At 36.6% G+C, this 18121-nt stretch overlaps 1 protein-coding gene across 2 annotated transcripts in view; it reads right to left on the bottom strand.

Moving 5' to 3' along the window:
* CHCHD3 (coiled-coil-helix-coiled-coil-helix domain containing 3) overlaps positions 1 to 18121 on the bottom strand; it is a 155069-nt gene that overhangs the window by 86754 nt on the left and 50194 nt on the right. For both annotated transcript variants that reach the window (XM_010581023.1, XM_010581024.1), the window contains exon 4: positions 16212 to 16356. In XM_010581023.1, the coding sequence (XP_010579325.1) occupies positions 16212 to 16356 (145 nt within the window). The remainder of the gene's footprint in view (positions 1 to 16211; positions 16357 to 18121) is intronic.

Here is an 18121-nt window from a genome sequence, read left to right as displayed (position 1 = left end):
TCACCACCCTCATCACATAAAACTTCTTCCTTCTGTCCAATCTAAATCTATCCTCTTTCAGTTTAAAACCATTGTTCCTTGTCCTGTCACTACATGCCTTGATGAAAAGTCTTCCTCTGTCTTTCTTGTAAGCCCCCTTTATATATGGAAAGGCTGCAATAAGGTCTCCCCAGAGCTTTCTCTTTGGGCTGAACAACCTCAACTCTATATGTTTGCATTAGGCAAAGTTTTCTAATAAAAAATTAAGGATAAGGAAGACCCCTCACAACAAAACGTGCATCATGGGAATAGCTTTCATTATGACTCATTTTCTGTTTTACTATCAGCATATTTTGTGTGACATGGATGTGGGTACTGTTATAACATGTATACATTTTGGGTGCAAATCACCTTAACTGAATAAGAAGTCTACACGATAAGACAAGCACATTTCAGCTAGAGTCCCTCAAGCCCAGACAGTCATATACAGAGAAATGGACACTTCTACAAGATAATCCACTTCATCATAAAGTTGATGTCTGAAACAGGTCAGAATCACATCCTAACAGCACCTATTTCTCTTCAATTATAAAGAGATCCTATGGTGAAAAGTTCTGGCACAGCTGATTAGACCTGTGTAAGTAGAGAAAATGTACCTCTGCTTGCAAATGACAGTGCAGCTATACTTTGAATAAAAGCTTACAGCAAGACCACTACACAGTAGAAAATCCGAATACTAAGCTTTTAAGGCAGCATAGACTGGAGATTCCCCTATTTAGATTTGTTCATCCTCTGCACAATTAACCATCGCGCACTTGAAAGTAAACCTGAACTGCCAGTAAAACTTATTTTGTGGATAATTGTGAATGAACCCCTGTATTTTTCCTTCCATTTATTGATCAGACTTGCACTGAAAGCTATCAGAAAAAGAATTAGTTGTCTCCTTACTGTTCCACCATCTGTACAAAAGCCTTGTGTCATACTCTCCACAAAATAAAATTACTCTCCATTCATTTTCCACTCCACAGAGCCTCAAGCTACAGAGTGTCAGAAGCAAGAGAAAGAAAAGAGTTAAAGATCCTACATGCTTCATCTCCATCTTTGCTGAGGGCCTAAGCCAAATTCATTTCATCCACGTAAAAAAAAAAAAAAAAAAAAAAAAAAAAGAGAGAGAGAGAAAACCCTCTACTAACAATAAATAAAATTCTTTTTGTTCTGCTGAAATTTTGAGCATTCACATAGTTTCCAAGGAATCTGATATCTGCCAGAAAAGTGGTGCTCATCACATCTATTTCAGGACACCTCCTCCTTCTACCTCCAATAAAATCAAATTAAACTTGGACATTAACATGTCCGTAAGCCTCTGGGGAAAAAAAAAACAAACCAGAGATCAGATTCAATAAATTTTTGTCAGAGCCTGGCAACAGTGTTCCGCATTAATTTCATCTGCCATATACGCATGCTCCATTGCCGAGAGCTCCCACGGGCCAATTCATACGGCCCAGCTACCTCCACAGCTTTACGGAACATGCATTCTCCCAGGACTGCAGAGATTATAGGGGATTCCTTCTGCAATTATTCTTTCCACCAGCTCCAAGCTGCTGTAGCATCAGGTAACAGAAGTAAAGAGGACAATTAGCTCCCAGGCATCATAGAAAAGAAGCAGTAGTTTGTCCTGAAGATATGAACAGAAGGACTTGGTGGTTCTTTTGCGGGGAGCGAGAAAGGGGACCGAGAAAGGGGAGTGAGAGGAAGAGAAAGGAAAAAAGGAGGACATAAATGGAGAATGGGCTGACTAAGGGCAGGAGAGAGCTACAGGGCTGGCAGACGTGGAAAGAAGCAGTAGATCTGAGAAAGAACTGGGGTATTGGGAAAAGTTTAGATAGAAACAGATGTCTAAGAAAACAAGTTAAGAACAGAATTTGGGAAAGAAATACCCACATTAAAAAAAATAAATTAAAACCCAAATATGATCCTATACAGAATATGGATTGACTCAGAATTCACAACTGTCAAGACTACTTTTTGTTTTCAGGACAACTTGTAGACCTTACAGAAGGCGTGACAAGATGAAAGTCCGGGTTTCTCCAGTAGTTCACATGGAATAATAGTTATATCACTGTCCCCAGTATCTAAAATCTTACATGAACTTAAACATCTTTCCTTTCATGGGACTTTGGAAAGATGAAGAGGAGAAGGAAGAAGATTTGTTTTTTAAAACAGAGAAAATTACAGTCAAGTAAGGTACATCAAAACAATAGTAACAGCAAAATCATGGTTTCATAAGTTACTTTATCTGGTATTTCTTATCTGTTGAACTTCAGCTCCAAACTCTGTGCTTACACAATCTTTAGATCCAATATATTTATCACCTTTACTCTGTCTCGGGCACCAGACTGTCAGCACTCTCTGAATAGGTAATTATATACAGCTTTTTCCGTTATATTCCACGTCCAACGGATGCTACAGGCCTCTAGAATGAAACATACCAACCCAAATAAAATACTGAATGAAAAAAGAAAAGTTTATAGTGCTTTCAGATAAGTTAATGCTTCATAACACAACCCTACAAAGAGAGTTTAGAGTACAGAAAGCAAGACCAACACAATCAAATGAGTTCACCGGATCTGGGTACCCAACTGAAAATCGCTAGAGCCTCATTTTTTACGATATCTATGTAATTTTTTTTTTTCTCTCTTCAAAAGTAACACTAACCACCTCTAGGAGATTTTGCAATCTTAATACTCCTAACAGACTGACAGATTTACTTGTTGGGGCAGCCAAAAGTGCTGTTACACACACAAAAATATACTGTGCACTAGTACTGCAAAATTCAAGTAGTCAAAAATTATCACGTGGCTGACCACACTGCAACTAGCAAACTTTCAAACTGGGCATAATGACAAGACAGAAATTTGTAATATCCACTCTATCAACTATTTAGCCACTGTTCACAAAAGGCACTTAAGTTTTATTCAGAATCTGCTTTGTCCAATAAAACATTAATGGAAATGTTGATCAGGATTAGTACACTATCAATCTGTATTGCTACAGATTTCCATCTTATCAGGATACTTCATGCTCATCTTCCAGTAGAACATCTCTTACTTCTCAAAGCAACATGGACCTGCTCCCCTAATATACCAGGATTGACCATCAAAAAAAAAAAAAAAAAAAGGGGGAAAGGGGGGAAACAACAAAATAAGGATGTCAAACATTTGACAGATTTTGAAAGATCCTTCAAGGGTTGTGACCTCTCACTTTAAGGCAAACACACACCCCTGCCATACTGACTCACAGCAATTATGCAGTCACCTTCTTCTCTTGCTACAACTACTTAACTGCATTTATGCTTGATGGATCTTGACTGCCAGTTTTCTACTGGTCTAGTGCAGGAAGACAAAGTTACTCTTCTAGAAAAGACAGCTTAATTTTTCCATAAGCCTCCAAACCAAACAGGAATATGGGAATAAAACTGGCAGCAGTGGAAAACAATGCAGGCTAGCAAGAAAATCTGCTTAAAATAAATGAAGGCTTGCTTTAATACCCCCTTCTTTTCCATAAGGTCAAATCTGTTCATATAAAAATTTAAAATTAATTTTTAAGACATACCAAACCATAACAGAAAACCATAGGCACTATTTTTCTGCAGTACAATAGCTCCCTTGCAGGTAATATGTTCAAAGAACGATTTTCTCAAGTTCAGTATCTTCTTCCAACATCATTACTTTCAAAAGAAATAACTATGGTGGTGGTTTTGTTTTTTCTCATGCTTCAAACGGGCAGATAAAAGTGAGAAGGAAAATTAAAATATTACATGAGTTACTACAAGGTAAAACAAAGATCCAACTGACCTACTTATCTGCGTACTTCTTAGAAGATCCCCCATCACTAAGGCAGAAACAACACCCACTCGTTATCCTTCCTTCCAACATCCCTCTTGCCTACCTTCAGAAGCATTAAAAGAAAATCTGATAGATATTCTACAGACGTATTTCTTCTCTTGCACCAAAATAGCACGTGCATTAAGCCATCGCTGTGAGTCTGCTGTCACGACTTGAATATTTGGTAGCCCTTCAGTTGCCTTACATGCTAGAAATGACTCAGCTGTCACTGCTACATACAGTAATTCTCTTCCCTCTGAGAAGATTTCATAGCAGTCTTTCTGGCTCTAAGTGCAAGAACCACCCAGCGAAACAGTGCAGAAGGCTCCTTGTTGGATTATTCACAGGCTTAAAGACAGACACATGGTCACAAATGGACTTTGGAGTCAACCTGTATTTACTTCTAACATTACTTTAGTAATTTTCAATTCACTCTCACACCCGTCATGTGTACACATGCCAACATTGCACTTAGCCAAAAACATTCACCTATACCTAAAACTCCTTTTTCAATCTTATGGCTTTTTTCCTTTATGTATGCTAAATGCCCTAGTAGAAATTATTTTGAAATGCAACCATTAAAGGTATGCTAATGACTATGAATTGTGACAGCTGCTGTGGAAACAAGCCTGTTGGCTCAGGCACAGCACCATTAACTATCTATCATAAAGTACTCTGGACTTGCTCATTTATTACCACTGCATAGCCCAAGGCTGGGGGGGGGGGGAAGACGGAACAGCAAGAGTTTCTTTCTCCAAGGCAAAATCATAAGCCACTTACTTATCCTAATGTCACGATCCCCACTGTTTATCTGCATGATAATTAGGAAAACGAGAAGTAATGACATTTTTTTTTATTTATTTATTTACAAACGTGATTTGAATTCAACCATCTATGAAAAAGACAATGCAGTATCTTACCATGCTAACAGACTGGTGGATCTTCCAAGCACACAACTAAATTATAAGTATCAGCCAGATTAACCAAGAAGTAATGTGAGAAGCAAGTATTATCATCTTCTTTTGCCATGGCTTCCCAAAAATTCATGTTGACAAACTTCCCCCATATCCTTCTTATGACATTTTTTAAATAGCAGACTTTATAGCTGAAACAAGTTTCTGCTTTCAAAATTGATTATTAAAAAAAAAAAAGTTTTGCAGGCTACATGTTGAAATCAGCATATTTTGAAGTGGAAGGTACCTCCTGAAAAGAAAATGGCTTGGCTTCAATTCTCCACATTACTTGTGTAAATCAAAATTTGGGGTTTTTTATTGGGAGCAACACAGACACCCATATATCAGATTTCCCAAACACACCACTTCAGAGAAGAGACTAGCACACACACATAAAATTGTGCATACAAAGGCTATCATCACTACATTTCTTGAAAGGATTCTGAATTTCCAGCTACAAACTCCACTGCACTTTGCAGGACAGAGATGACATACTGTGCTATTGGAAACAGTGAAACTAAGCAGACCTCGGAGGACTGTACTATCAAGAGAATAGTTTTTATTACTGAAATAAAATGGTATATTAACATTCCCAACTTATTAACCCTTACACTTTAAACTCTTCCCTCCTTAAAAAAAAGGAAGCAGACTAGTTTTTCTTCCATGCACATACTGGCCCGCCTACCATGGAATATATCATACAAGTAATACATGATAGTGCTAAAAAAATTTCTTAACATCCGTAAATAAAAACCCCCAAACCCACAGAATTGACCATGACATTCCATTTTCTGTCCTCACCCTATCTCTGAAATATCCTTTTTAATTGGATTTGTATACACCTGCTTTTGATACATTGGTACCTATTGCTACAACACTTAAGCATCTCAACATATTCCAGACCAGTGGGACCCTAATATGAAAAGACGTAGAAAATTAAAATTATATCAAAAACTGAATTTTTTTTCTTTGTCACCTCTCTCCCTTCTTCCCAAAACACTATTCCCTACCAGTATGCCTTTTCCAGAATTCAGATTATCATCAACTCTACCAGGGTAAGTATTAGCCTACTTCAAGTACCTTAAACCATCCAGCATATTTTGTGAATCTATGTCAGTGAATCTATGGTAATGATTATGAGAACACTAATAGTAACTGTGTTAGACTGCACTTTTTGATCACATTTCATTCTGACTTATGATAGATAAATTCACAAAACCTGTTATCTTTGGTGAAGGTTAAATCATTTCTTCCTGAAGATGACTGTTACACTAACCATTATCCGCTGTAGGCTCTTTGCTAACCAAATGTGGTAACTAAGACCGAAAGACCAAGAACTGATGGACAAGGAGAGGCAACAGAACTTTTCAATCTTATAAACTGTATTTGAACTGGGGAAGGAAAAAAAAAAAAAAAAAAAAAAAAATGCCACAGTATTTCACAGTCATCATTTAGTTCTCCTATGGAGACACTGAGGTTTCACTACTTCAATAACTCACACCAGAAACACAAGTCATCTGATTTTATACTAATAAATAAAAAATATGTCAAAGTGCACAAAGAGCAAAAAAAAGAATTAAAAACAAAACCAATAAAAATGTCTCACGCATCACTTACTTTTCTGTTTTGGTTAAAGCAGAATATGACATCACTGTTGCAAATGCTGATAATGTAGATGGTTCTGCCACTTGCTTTCGCCTTACCAACATTAAAGTCAGAGTGCTTTTTCATTTGTTTGAAGATACTTAACAGAGCTTTCCTAAAGTATATTTTTTCTCTCTGTCCCTCATACAAACACAGCACCAGACTTAAGCCTTCAGAAATGCATAAGAAAAAACACTTTGTTAACACTGACCTGGTGGTACCGAGGCTGGAAGGTACCATGCCTTATAGCACTTCCATGCCTTATAGCACTCAAGGTAGAGGAAAGTGGTACAGGGTTCATTCCCCAATTAAGGGTACTACAAAATAAGCACTCAATTAAAAAAAAAAAAAAAAAAAAGAGGGTGGGAGTGGGGAGGTGAGCTTTTGTCCTTATAGTCAAGAAGATAATTTTCCAGATGGGAAAGAGATGTAAAATCGGGTGGCAATAGGACTCCCAAATGCAAAAGAGCTTCAAGTAGTAGATCAAGAACACCAAGTCAGCTCCTCCTAAATGAGGCAATGTAAATGTAAATAACTATTTACCTACCAGTGTCTCACCCTTAGTTACCCTCAAGTTTAAAACCCAATGTTGAGCGTAGTTGTGAATATAAAAGTTGGTGGGACATAGTCTATTCATCTCCTTAGTTACCAGGAAATTCAACGTTTCTTCCTCTCTTTCTCCTCCCTCCACTCCTCCCATTCCCAAGAAATACTGTCACCACAAAACTGCCTGGACAACAGAGAGACAACATGTCTCCCAGAACAAAGACATTTTCCATTATTCCAGGATTTCCGAGATGTGAGAAGCACACATCCCACTCACTCTTAAACAGGCTCTGTCAACAAAACTCAGCATCCAGATTCTCAACTGCTCTCAATAAAAGGGGAAGTATACAAAATTAAGGGGAGTTATACAAAAACAAAAGGGATGTCTACAAAATAAAACTATCAAATTAAGCCATAAGGAGCATTACATGTACCACTTTGTCATCTTACTGCTACTCACAACAAATCCTCTTTTTTTTTTTTTCAGCTCGATACTTTAAAAGGAAGGGCCCTTGCCTCGGAGCTTGTGTGCAACTGAATAGGCAGCATCTTGTTTACAACAAATACTACAACAGTACACACAGTGAATATCATAAAACAGTAACATCAAGACCACTAATCAATGTAGTGACTTTTTAGTAAATAATGACTTTTTTTATATATAGGTGCCTAGATCATTTCCAAACTGTCTTCATTCAATGAATCAAGTCCCGTTCCTTCAGCTGGTGTTCCTCAAGTAAATACCCACGTTACACAGTGAAGAGTCCCCAGAGAAGTTACAGATATCATGAAATAAGGATTTTCATTAATTATTCAAGTGGTCATTAGTAAAACAAATAGCTCTTAATTTCCATCCCCTCTGTCCCCCAAAAAACCTTTCTTCTTGTAAGTCTTCTAATTCAACCCAAAGGAAGATAACTAGAGTATTCTAAAGGAGAGACAAGGGAATGTTTACCTAACCAAAATTAACCTAACCTGAGAGTAAACAAGTATTAAATGAAAGTCAGAATGAGAGTCTCAAGACCCAGCAAATTGTTTTGTTGACATGGAGGAGACTGTATTATGTTTCAAAACTTCTGTCAAATGAACATGTTTTAATCCATTGCATGTATTTGTACCATGTCATGTACAAGGACAAGTCTTGACAACTCTTTGATTTGGCTTTTGTTGCCATACAACTGGCAGGGCGTACATGCTCCGAAGGCCCAGAAATAATCAAAAGGAGTCTGGATAGGAATATTTATATACAAGCATTGTGCTCAAAGCTTCAAGAGAACATTATTTAAAACATTCTTTTCATGATATCTTGAGGGCAGAAATGGGACTTCTCTCTGGAAGAAGGGAAAGGTATACATAAAAAGGATTAATCTGCTTACTTTTTTGCCCATGCATGACAAGGAATGATGATATTCATTTGAAAAGATAGCATGGCAATTTTGTTAGCCATTCAATAAAAAGGGAGTAGCAAGAACAAATTGGTTAATGAATGAGGGAGGAGAGAGAAGAGTATTATGGAGTGAATCTATAAAAATGAACTCAATTTGAATTCAACCAAAAGAACAAATTGATGGAGCAGCAGGCTTTGTAAAGCACTAGATCTTCATCTGGATGCTGAGATAACACAGTGATTAATTTTGCTTCTGTCAAATATCTTGGGTTTTGCTATATAAGAATTAAAAAAATTGCACACTTTTAAATGCTGTTTGACTATCAAAACACATTCCTCTCACCATTCAAAAAGAAATTTTAAAAGAATAAATGCTCACTGTATGTACCTTACTTGCCTTCAAAATTGTCTATTTTTACTGTTTTTCCTATCTGTCAAACTTTGACATAGAGAAAAAAACAATTAAGCATTACATGTTAAAATTTGTAAAAGACCCAAATGCCTATAACATGTTGCCAAATGAAAAACTGAAGGAAGGAGAAAATAATTTGTATATTTCCATTGAAACAAGTATTTTAAATGTCAGAATGGACATTGTAAAGGGACAGAACAGAGATACAGGTAAGCAACTTCTTACTGTAGTTCACAGGCACTTAATGGCAGTTTCAGAGATGAAATAAAACATTTGCTTAACAGTTCACATGATGGAGTTCGTACTGGGATTACAACCTAGAGCACAAAGAGTGCTATCACCCGCAGGTTATTTTAAATTATTTTTACTTTTTAACTATATCAAGGGCAGGGCGGGGAGGGGAAATTGTTCACTCTTATTAATAATTTGAGACATGCAAATGGGTCTTTACCATTTCTTCAAGGCACATATATTTGTCCAGATAAGAAAACCATTCATGATTTGCAAATATCTGGTAGGAAGCACCATTTCTTGCATTGCTGGAAAGAAACCACCATTATTGATCTCTATTTGCATAGCAACAGCTTCTTTTTCATACGGTGGAGTTTCACATCATCTATTTAACATCCCAGAAAAGACAGAAAGCTAGATTCCTATCCCCAAACACCCTACCGCTGCAGTAGAAATGCCGGAAAGAGAGCAAGAGAGAGTCAGTGAGAGAAGAAATGTGTGCCAGGAGAGACATAAGCCACATCCATGATATTATGTTTATTCAAATGAAGATGAGCACGTACAGTGCAATAGAGTTTAATATTTTCAAAATGTAAATGACTTCTTCGTTGTATCCCGCTTCCTTCTCTAAAAAGCAACCAAACCCCTCTCCTCCAAAACAAAACCAAACAAAAAAAAGATAGATCACATCCTCAATATTCAGAAATAACTTCTTCCTCCATTCTTGTCTTTTATGCAGTCTTCTACAACAGGAACAACCAAACCCAGATTACTTCTGCCCCTATGACAAGAGTACTAATGCAAAAAGACTATTTCCTGCAACAAAACTGCTATTTCTAAACCATAAGAACAGCAGCACAAGGCAAAAAAGAACTACGTACATAAACCTAAACAAAATTTTATGAGTAAATCTCCAAAAATCTCTACTTCCAAAGAGATTTCAAGAAAAATCTCTACTTTTGAAATTATAAAACTGAAGAACAAGAGATAAAACAACTGTCACTAAATTTAATTTTGTACCATGTGGTTTCCAAAGCTTAAGTCTAATTTTCAAATATGAGCCTTTAATACTTTTACTATTATAAATTGTGAATTATAGTCACCAATCATACTGTACTTTTCAGAAACAGCTTGGCCCTCCCTACAGTAAGCAATCGTGTTTTGCCTCAGGCTATGTAGTTTACCTCAAATTATTTCAGAATCATCTAAAAAGATTCATTTTTCTATTAAAATGATGAATGAGCTAAATGAGGTATGTAATAAATACTGCAGGTTTGTAAACAGACTTCTTTTCTCTTGAGAACTAATGCCTTAACTCATTTAGTAATTCTTCCCCCTGGTATTTTCTAGTGAAGTCATCCTTAAAATATGGTTAGCACAGGACTGTTCAGAAAGAGCAAGAAGGGTCAGAATATAATATGCATATGGAAAATAGGGGACCTCCTCTTGACAAAGCTAATGAATTGAGGACAAGAAAAATAAATGCAACACTAAAGCAAAGGTCACTGCATAGCACACGTACGTAGTGACTAGGACCAGCCACCCAAGGATGATAGGGAAAACATCTAAACAGCTCAGACACAGAAGAGTGAAACACTCTATTTTAACAATACGTATTCAATTATGACAATAGGTCAAATTCAATCCTAACATAACTCAACACGCTTCAGCTCTAATATATCGAGGAATGTATTTTGTCTATTGATTTCAGTGCTCAGCAAAGTAAAAGAAGAATTATACATCTCAAATACGATTGTGCTAGGAAAAAATACCCAATAATCTGATTACCACATTCACCTAAGGTGCAAAAAGTGCTCTTTAATATAAGGATACTTCTACAAAATTGATTTTTTTTAACATAGAATTTATTAATAGACCTTCTTGTGTAGAAGATCATTTACAAAACAAAAAAAATACCTCAGCAACAATAGAATTCATTCTCTAACAGGTACTTCAATGAAAGCCTGGAACAATACATAGGGAAATATATATAATTGTGTTAGTATGGATACAGATTTCTAATGATAGCAATAATCAAATTTTAATGTTACGGTTACAGCAAATGAACAGAACAGTATTTCTGTGCCTCTTCAAAGGGAAATGAGACTTTAATGTCATTGGCAGCTCAATAAAACCATTTTCTAACATACAGGGTCTTAATGACAGCCTGTTTCAGTCCAGACAGTGAACCAAATATGTTAACGGTAAACTCCAGGTCATTATAAGGAGATGGAAATACAACAGGTCCTCGGCACTTTGGATAACTATTGATTTTTTTACTCCATATTCTCTACGTCTCACCCTGACTCACATAATGACTCAAGTGATAGAACGTCAATAAGCTATTTATGGCAAAGCTACCACATTTCAAGCCACTCAACAAGACTATGCCCAGCTCAATTATCCACAATTTTTAGATGTGCAGCAAAGATCTCCAATAATAAATACTGGAAAGGAGGGTAGGTCTGCTGCCTATGTGAGTAAAACACAATACAAGTATTCTTGGAGCAGTCAGAAGTATGGGGCCTTCAACTGTACCCGTCTTTGCTAAAGAGGACCATACCACTACCAAAATTCTTTATGGTTAGACTGAAGTAAAAGACTTCATTTATTATGAAGTACTCCTTCAAGAAGGATGGGTAGAAAAAATACCATATACATGCTAAGGGTATGGAAGAAAGAAATATTTATTATTGGTTGCACTGCCACAGGCAGTTCTCAAGCATGACTTCAAGCACACAGTGTACTTTGTCCTTTGGTGAAAACACTCAGGGATACTTTGCAAAAATCATGTCTCAAAACTGACTGTAAGTAAAGCTAAAAGTACAAAACCACTCTCTTTGGTGGCAAGGGCAGTTCAAGAACTTTTCATTTTCTTCCCCCAACAACTTGCCCTCCATGTACATTTTGCTATGTCCTCACTTCAGCTATTTTTGTAGTCAAGCTATAAAGCAGATTGCGGGCATGCCTGCATTTGAAAAAGGTCTCCAGGACAGATTGTATTGTATTTGCTTCAGTCCACCACACCTGCACTGACACAACAGAAAAGGAGGTGAACTGCATTGCAGAGTTGGAAATGGGCAGAAAAAGAGGTAAAGAAATTCTTCATCAGCAAAGCATCCCTTACACCGATGTACATCTGTCCCTTCAAAATAAGCTAGTTCATTTCATTTGCCAGACAGGAGGGAAAAAAAATTAAAAAAGGAAAAAGACAAACCAAGGACAATGAACTTCGCCTAAGTCAGCTCGTTTCAGCACCAAATATCAGCCCCACTGCAATGGAGACAGCAAGATCACATGGCCAGAGATGGGTGAGAAGCCAGAGGAGATGCAAGACCTCACCAGCTCTTCAGCACGCCGAGTCTCCCTGGCATCGCTTTTTAAAGTCCATACCCAAATGCTGTGGGATAAGGAAAGTTAGGCTACGTCTGAAATACTCCTCAAAGTCAGCGACATCTGAAGGCATTACTAAAGGAATCAACAGCAGATGGATTTATTTCTGCTGAATTAAGCATCAACAGTTCAACAAATCCTCACACTGACTCCACAAGGGATTTCTAGGGCTTTGGTCAGGGTCTGGAAATTCCACTCTATATTGTAATTTCTACCTTGGTTGGTAAAAACATCAGAATTACTAGTTTGTAAACCTCTGGATCTTCCCCAAAATTGTTTTTGAAGCAGCTGACATCCCATCAGCCACTTTCCAGTCCACTTGTACTGAGCGAGCTTCCTCTAACAGCTTACACAGCACATAAGTAGTTCAGCTATCATTAGCTCATCTATCATCTCCGAGTTTCTTTCAGAGCTTTTATGAATACCACCCAGGCTTGAAGAGCTGTTATTGGTAAAAGTGTCCATTTCCCTTAATGTTTTCTACTGAAACCTCAGATCTGAGACCTTGTTTGAGGAGACCTCTGCAAAGAAAACTTTTGGCATGGGAACTTTCAAAAGTTCCTCCACTCTGAAGAGACACGTGAAAAAATTAATGCAGGGTATTTTGCTGCTACGGCCTCATCTCTTCTGCGTGCTGCTCGTACTTCCCCGATCTGCTCCTGGGTCTACAGGCTTTGGTAGATCCTCGTTCCACGGTGAGCAGGTATGAGTGTGCCTACACGCGCACATGTGTGTGTGAGCTTTTATATCTTTTGTTAATTGTTTTTTAAAATCCCTTTTGTCATACTTTATGGTTTGGGTGAAACGGTAGGTTTTTTAACATTTAGCCTAACAAGTGTCACAATCCTCATTCTGCTCACTTAAAAATTATTTCAGATTTTTTTTAAGGATGCCCTCCTTCTTTACCTTACCTTGCTGCCCAAGCTCTGCTGACTTCTTTTAGGGTTTGTTTTGGTTTGGTTTTTCTGAGAAGTACAATACTTTCATTTAAAGAGACGAATGATGTCTTTCTGTAGTTCTTGTCACCTGTAAAGCTTTTACTCATTTAGCTGTTCAGTTTAGCTTCATTTTATCCATCTTATTCATTTGTACGAGGAGTTAATGCCAACTTTTGGGGTGTTAACACTTAAAAATTTCTTGTTTCTGAAACTATAAGCAGCAGCTGGTGTTAAAATTGTTTAAGAATGGGAAACATCACTTCAATCTAACAATTTTATGTCTATTTCTTAAAACTGAATTAGCAGCCTTTACAAAGAAAAAAAATTCTTTCTTTCGAACCGCAATTTCTTTTCCTGTGCATTATTTAAACAATTTAACAGCAGCAAAGGAATTAATTCTGTAGATAATGCTACTGACATTTCAGAAACACTCTTTTTTCTCCAAAAAGAATCTGACAGATCAAATCCAGGCTACATAAAATACAAACCTACCATAGCAGTTTACTAGAACATGGAATTACTCATTCTACCTGACAAATGGTACACATAGATATATCCCACCGTGTTACAGATTTTATAAATTCAGCTTGGATGCATGAAACAAACAGCTAGCCTAAGCAATGAAGCCAAGGGAATAAAAACTGACCAGTTACAGGAAAATAAACGAGGCAACTAATAGAAGGACTTGCAAGGAAGGTGAGAATTACTCCATGTTTTAATATTTAGACCCATTTCAAGGAAATAAACACACAAAGCTTACTTGCTACTTTGTTATCCTCCAGTACACTTCAAAGAATGAACAAACTATAGTGGAAATGACAAATTTGCAGGAGTAATAGCAAACGTGCACAGCAATTGTCACCAAAGAACCTCAAGACATTTTAAAATTTCACAGATTGAAACAGTAAGATGATCAAAAATTAGATGACTACGCCAGGATACGTAAGACACTAGCAGAGCCTAGATACCTAGCTTCTCTTCTGATGTGCAAAATTTATGCCTTAACATGCCTATGCTTCCACAAAAGCACATTTTTGGTAGTCAGCTCTAAAATGTTATGCAGCAATGCTGTCACCACGGAAAGGCAGCAAGTCATGCTGTCCTCCACACGAAGGGACATCCTGTAGGATTTTAAGGTGTTTCCTTGATTTCATTAGCACCATTTGTATGTTGTTCTTCCAACTCAACATGCAGCGACACCACACACCTTAAAACACCACTCCCCAGGCTGATAAGGTTCAAAATTAGTTAACAGCAATTCTCGATTGCTTCACGTAGGCAGTGGTAACTTAAATATTCTAGAGTACATAAAAATTAACAATAAAATTGACTTAATGGCTAAATAAACCAGTTTGATATCCATAATAAGAAATCTCTCAAGCATTGGGCTGATGAGAAAGGCGTCATGTGCTTCTCAAAAGCACAGTGCTAACTACAGTAGTAAGTGAAAGATGCAAACCCCCTGGTAATTATGCAAATAATATTCCCCATTATAAATCTTCAGCTCCTCATTAGGTTGAGGCCACAAAACCCTTATCTCTCCTGCACAATATTAAGAATCCAAGGGTTTAAGGCATAAGACTAAAGCTGTACCTTGCTCATAATTCCTCTCTATTTTCCTTTGTTCCCATATTTTGAAATGACAAAATATTAAACATTTGTTTACCATATTGTAATTATTCTTCAGCAATAATATTACCATAGAGGTGAAAAAGCATTGGGAAACGTCTGCAAAAGACACTAATACTCAGGTGTACTTAGGTGAAATTTGCTTGGTTTTAAATTGTGATTTGGAAAAATAACATGGGCAATAGATTTTTACTTACACAGCATAGATAAAGCTATTGCTTATTGAAGTGATCGGTTTACTATGTTACCAACCAATAAACCTTAGAAAGCTTTGATTTTATTTCACATACAGTGGGCCAAACAGATATTTATATAGTTGCTGACATAAGTGATCCCATTTATTTTCATAGGAATGCTCACATAAGTATTTTAAACTTTTTTTTTGAAAATACCAGCCTGTTTACTATTTATAATCAATTCAAAAAAAAAAAAAAAGAAGGCATAGTCATACCTCAGATAACAATGATTACTGTTACAAAGAAGGGTCAATACAGACTCAATATAGCAAGCAACTGCTATATACAAGAACTTATAAATCTGCCAGACATCTGAAATGGACTGAAATATATAGTGTCAGTTTTCAGAGGAAAACAGCCAGCCATATTTTACAACTTGCCTGTCAGGAAGTTTTTACACGTCAGCTCTAATGAAATATGATTGTTTGATACGGAATTTTTCACTAAGCTGATTCCAAGGTTTGAGACAATCATCAAAAGTTAGACTTTTTGTTGTTGTTTTCTAATACATAAGAAACTTCAAAAATATTACTTTTTTATTCTTATTATTAGACAGATTTCTAGCCCAGAAATATTATGGACTCCCTTTAAATATGGAGTAATTAATTTCTAGAAAAGTTCTCTTGTATTCTGTAACTTCTTAACATAGAATAACCAAATTTAGTAAATAGACCTAGACTATCATATTACTTTTCCACCCTCTGAAAAAAAGACATTTAATATTATCCACACACACAAGGTGACATATTATATTTGCAGCCTTCAGAAAGGTTAGGCTCTTTCCAATCAGCTATTCTTAAGACAGGGATATTTGACAAAAAAAAAAAAAAAAAAAAAATTACACACTATTACCTAGTAATAAAGAAAAAACAAGTAACAAGAAGAGATCTGCTTTCCTCTTCTACCAACAGTTTGAAACAAGTTTGAAGACATGGTTGCTTGAAAAATCAGAGACTTCTATAAAAGTTTCTGAACTTACAAAACGCTGTGCCTTCTGACGCTCCTCTTCTGTCGCAGCTCTCTCTCGAAGAATGGCTCGAGTCAAATGTTCATTTGAAGAAATCCTTTCTCGTTCCAGAAGTTTGCCAAACTCATCACGTACATACATTTGTTCTTGTTTCAATCTACAGAAGGTGGAGGGAAATTTAGATTGAAGGTATATTTTCCAAATGTAGTTTAAAAGGACATAGGCACAGTCGCTTCAAAAGCAATCACTGTAATACATTATTACCAGCTTCTTAAGACACCCAAATACAAATATTTGCTAAAATTTCCAGAAATTTATTTCAGATTGAAGTGTCAAAATCAGAATACACAAAAGCTACAAGACTTAGTATCACTATTCATTAAATCATACAAAACACAAGTAATTCAAGAACTTTATGAAAATATATTTTCAAGTAATCAGAATATGCATGGAGCTCGGCTGGTTGGCTGGTTGGTTTTGTTCTGTTTTTAAGGAACCCTTTTTCCAGGAAAATCCTTCTCCCCACCAGCCAGTGGGCACCCAATTTCCAGCTAAAAGCTCCATTATTTTCTGCAATGGGATAATGCTTTCTTACCTCTGGACACACCATAAACCCAAATACTGCATCTATTTACCAAGCTGCAAAAAGATCGAACAACCATAATAAACCTTTCCCAGTGATTTGAGAGGATGAGATGAAAATAGCTATTGAACTTGTTGCAACAGTTAATAAAGGGAACTCCAGTCCCAGAAAATTCTCAACATTTATGTCACAAACCATAAATATATTTGAAATCTTCACTATAGTAGTTGATATAAGCACACCATATCTAATTTTCATGAAAATACATAGATATAAATTGTTTAGCTAATAAAACTTATCTGTTGCATGTATGTTGTGACACTGAATGCAGAGTCAGCATTAGGGAACTCAGAATAGTAATGGCAGTATCAAACATTGGTTTTCAAATAGATTTTTGAAAGAGTGATGGAGAGGAAGCTTAAGTATTCTCAGTGCATTTATACGTTGTCAAGGGAGCTTCAGAGAACAAATCATAATGAGTACGGTCACTTTGTAAAAGGTAGTAGCATTACAGTACATTAGATTCTTCCCCAGGGAAAATATTTAAGTGAGGTGGGGAGGAAAAAAGACAATTACAAGATCTATTACTTCTGTGCTCAGACACAACCCTCTGAAATGCAGCAACCAACTGGGAATCTTTATAAAAAGTTTATTAAGCAGCATCTTCAATTACTCTAGCAAAAAAGTCAGATTATGCAGACATGGACCAAATTCCATTAAGTGATTTCCCAAGGTCCCCCAAATTATTCCAGCAGCATTGATATAACAAATCCTTCACACAATCAATGGTGCAGTCAAAACACACTGGTTGTCTTTTCGATTGAAGAAATCATGTTTTGTCTAAAAAGAAAAAAAAATGTCAAAATAGAAGTCTCAGCAGCTTTTTCTTGAGACACAGCAGAGAAGGCATTTAGCGTTTCCTGAGACTGAAGTCAGCTCCTTCCTCATCCTTTCTGGATTTTCCTTCCCGCAAGTGGTTTTCCCCTAAAAATATCTCTTCTTTATGCATTCTGTACCTGGCAGAGTAATTAAAGTATATGAAATCAGACAATATCTGAAAAAATCTGCCAGAAGTTTCCACATTACAAACTCTCCAAAATTAAAAAACAAACACTTAAACATTTACATCTAATTCTTGGCAAATTATTCCCACATCTGACATGACCTCAGTTAGTCTTCTCAAGCCTTTTCCTTGCCCCTGGAATTATGAACCTGCGCGAGATCTCCTCTCTACCTCTCTTGCAAGAAGAAGAAAGTCAGTTTTCCTAACACTTAAAAATAATGGGCTCCTAATGTCAAGAGAAACCCTTTGATGGCTTAACCTGACTGCTGTTACATT

The sequence above is a fragment of the Haliaeetus leucocephalus genome, unplaced genomic scaffold, assembly GCF_000737465.1.
Source record: "Haliaeetus leucocephalus isolate CR32 unplaced genomic scaffold, Haliaeetus_leucocephalus-4.0 Scaffold751, whole genome shotgun sequence".
In the NCBI taxonomy this organism is placed as follows: domain Eukaryota; kingdom Metazoa; phylum Chordata; class Aves; order Accipitriformes; family Accipitridae; genus Haliaeetus; species Haliaeetus leucocephalus.
The sequence above is the reverse complement of the archived record's forward strand: the minus strand, read 5'-3'. Positions and strand labels throughout refer to the sequence as shown.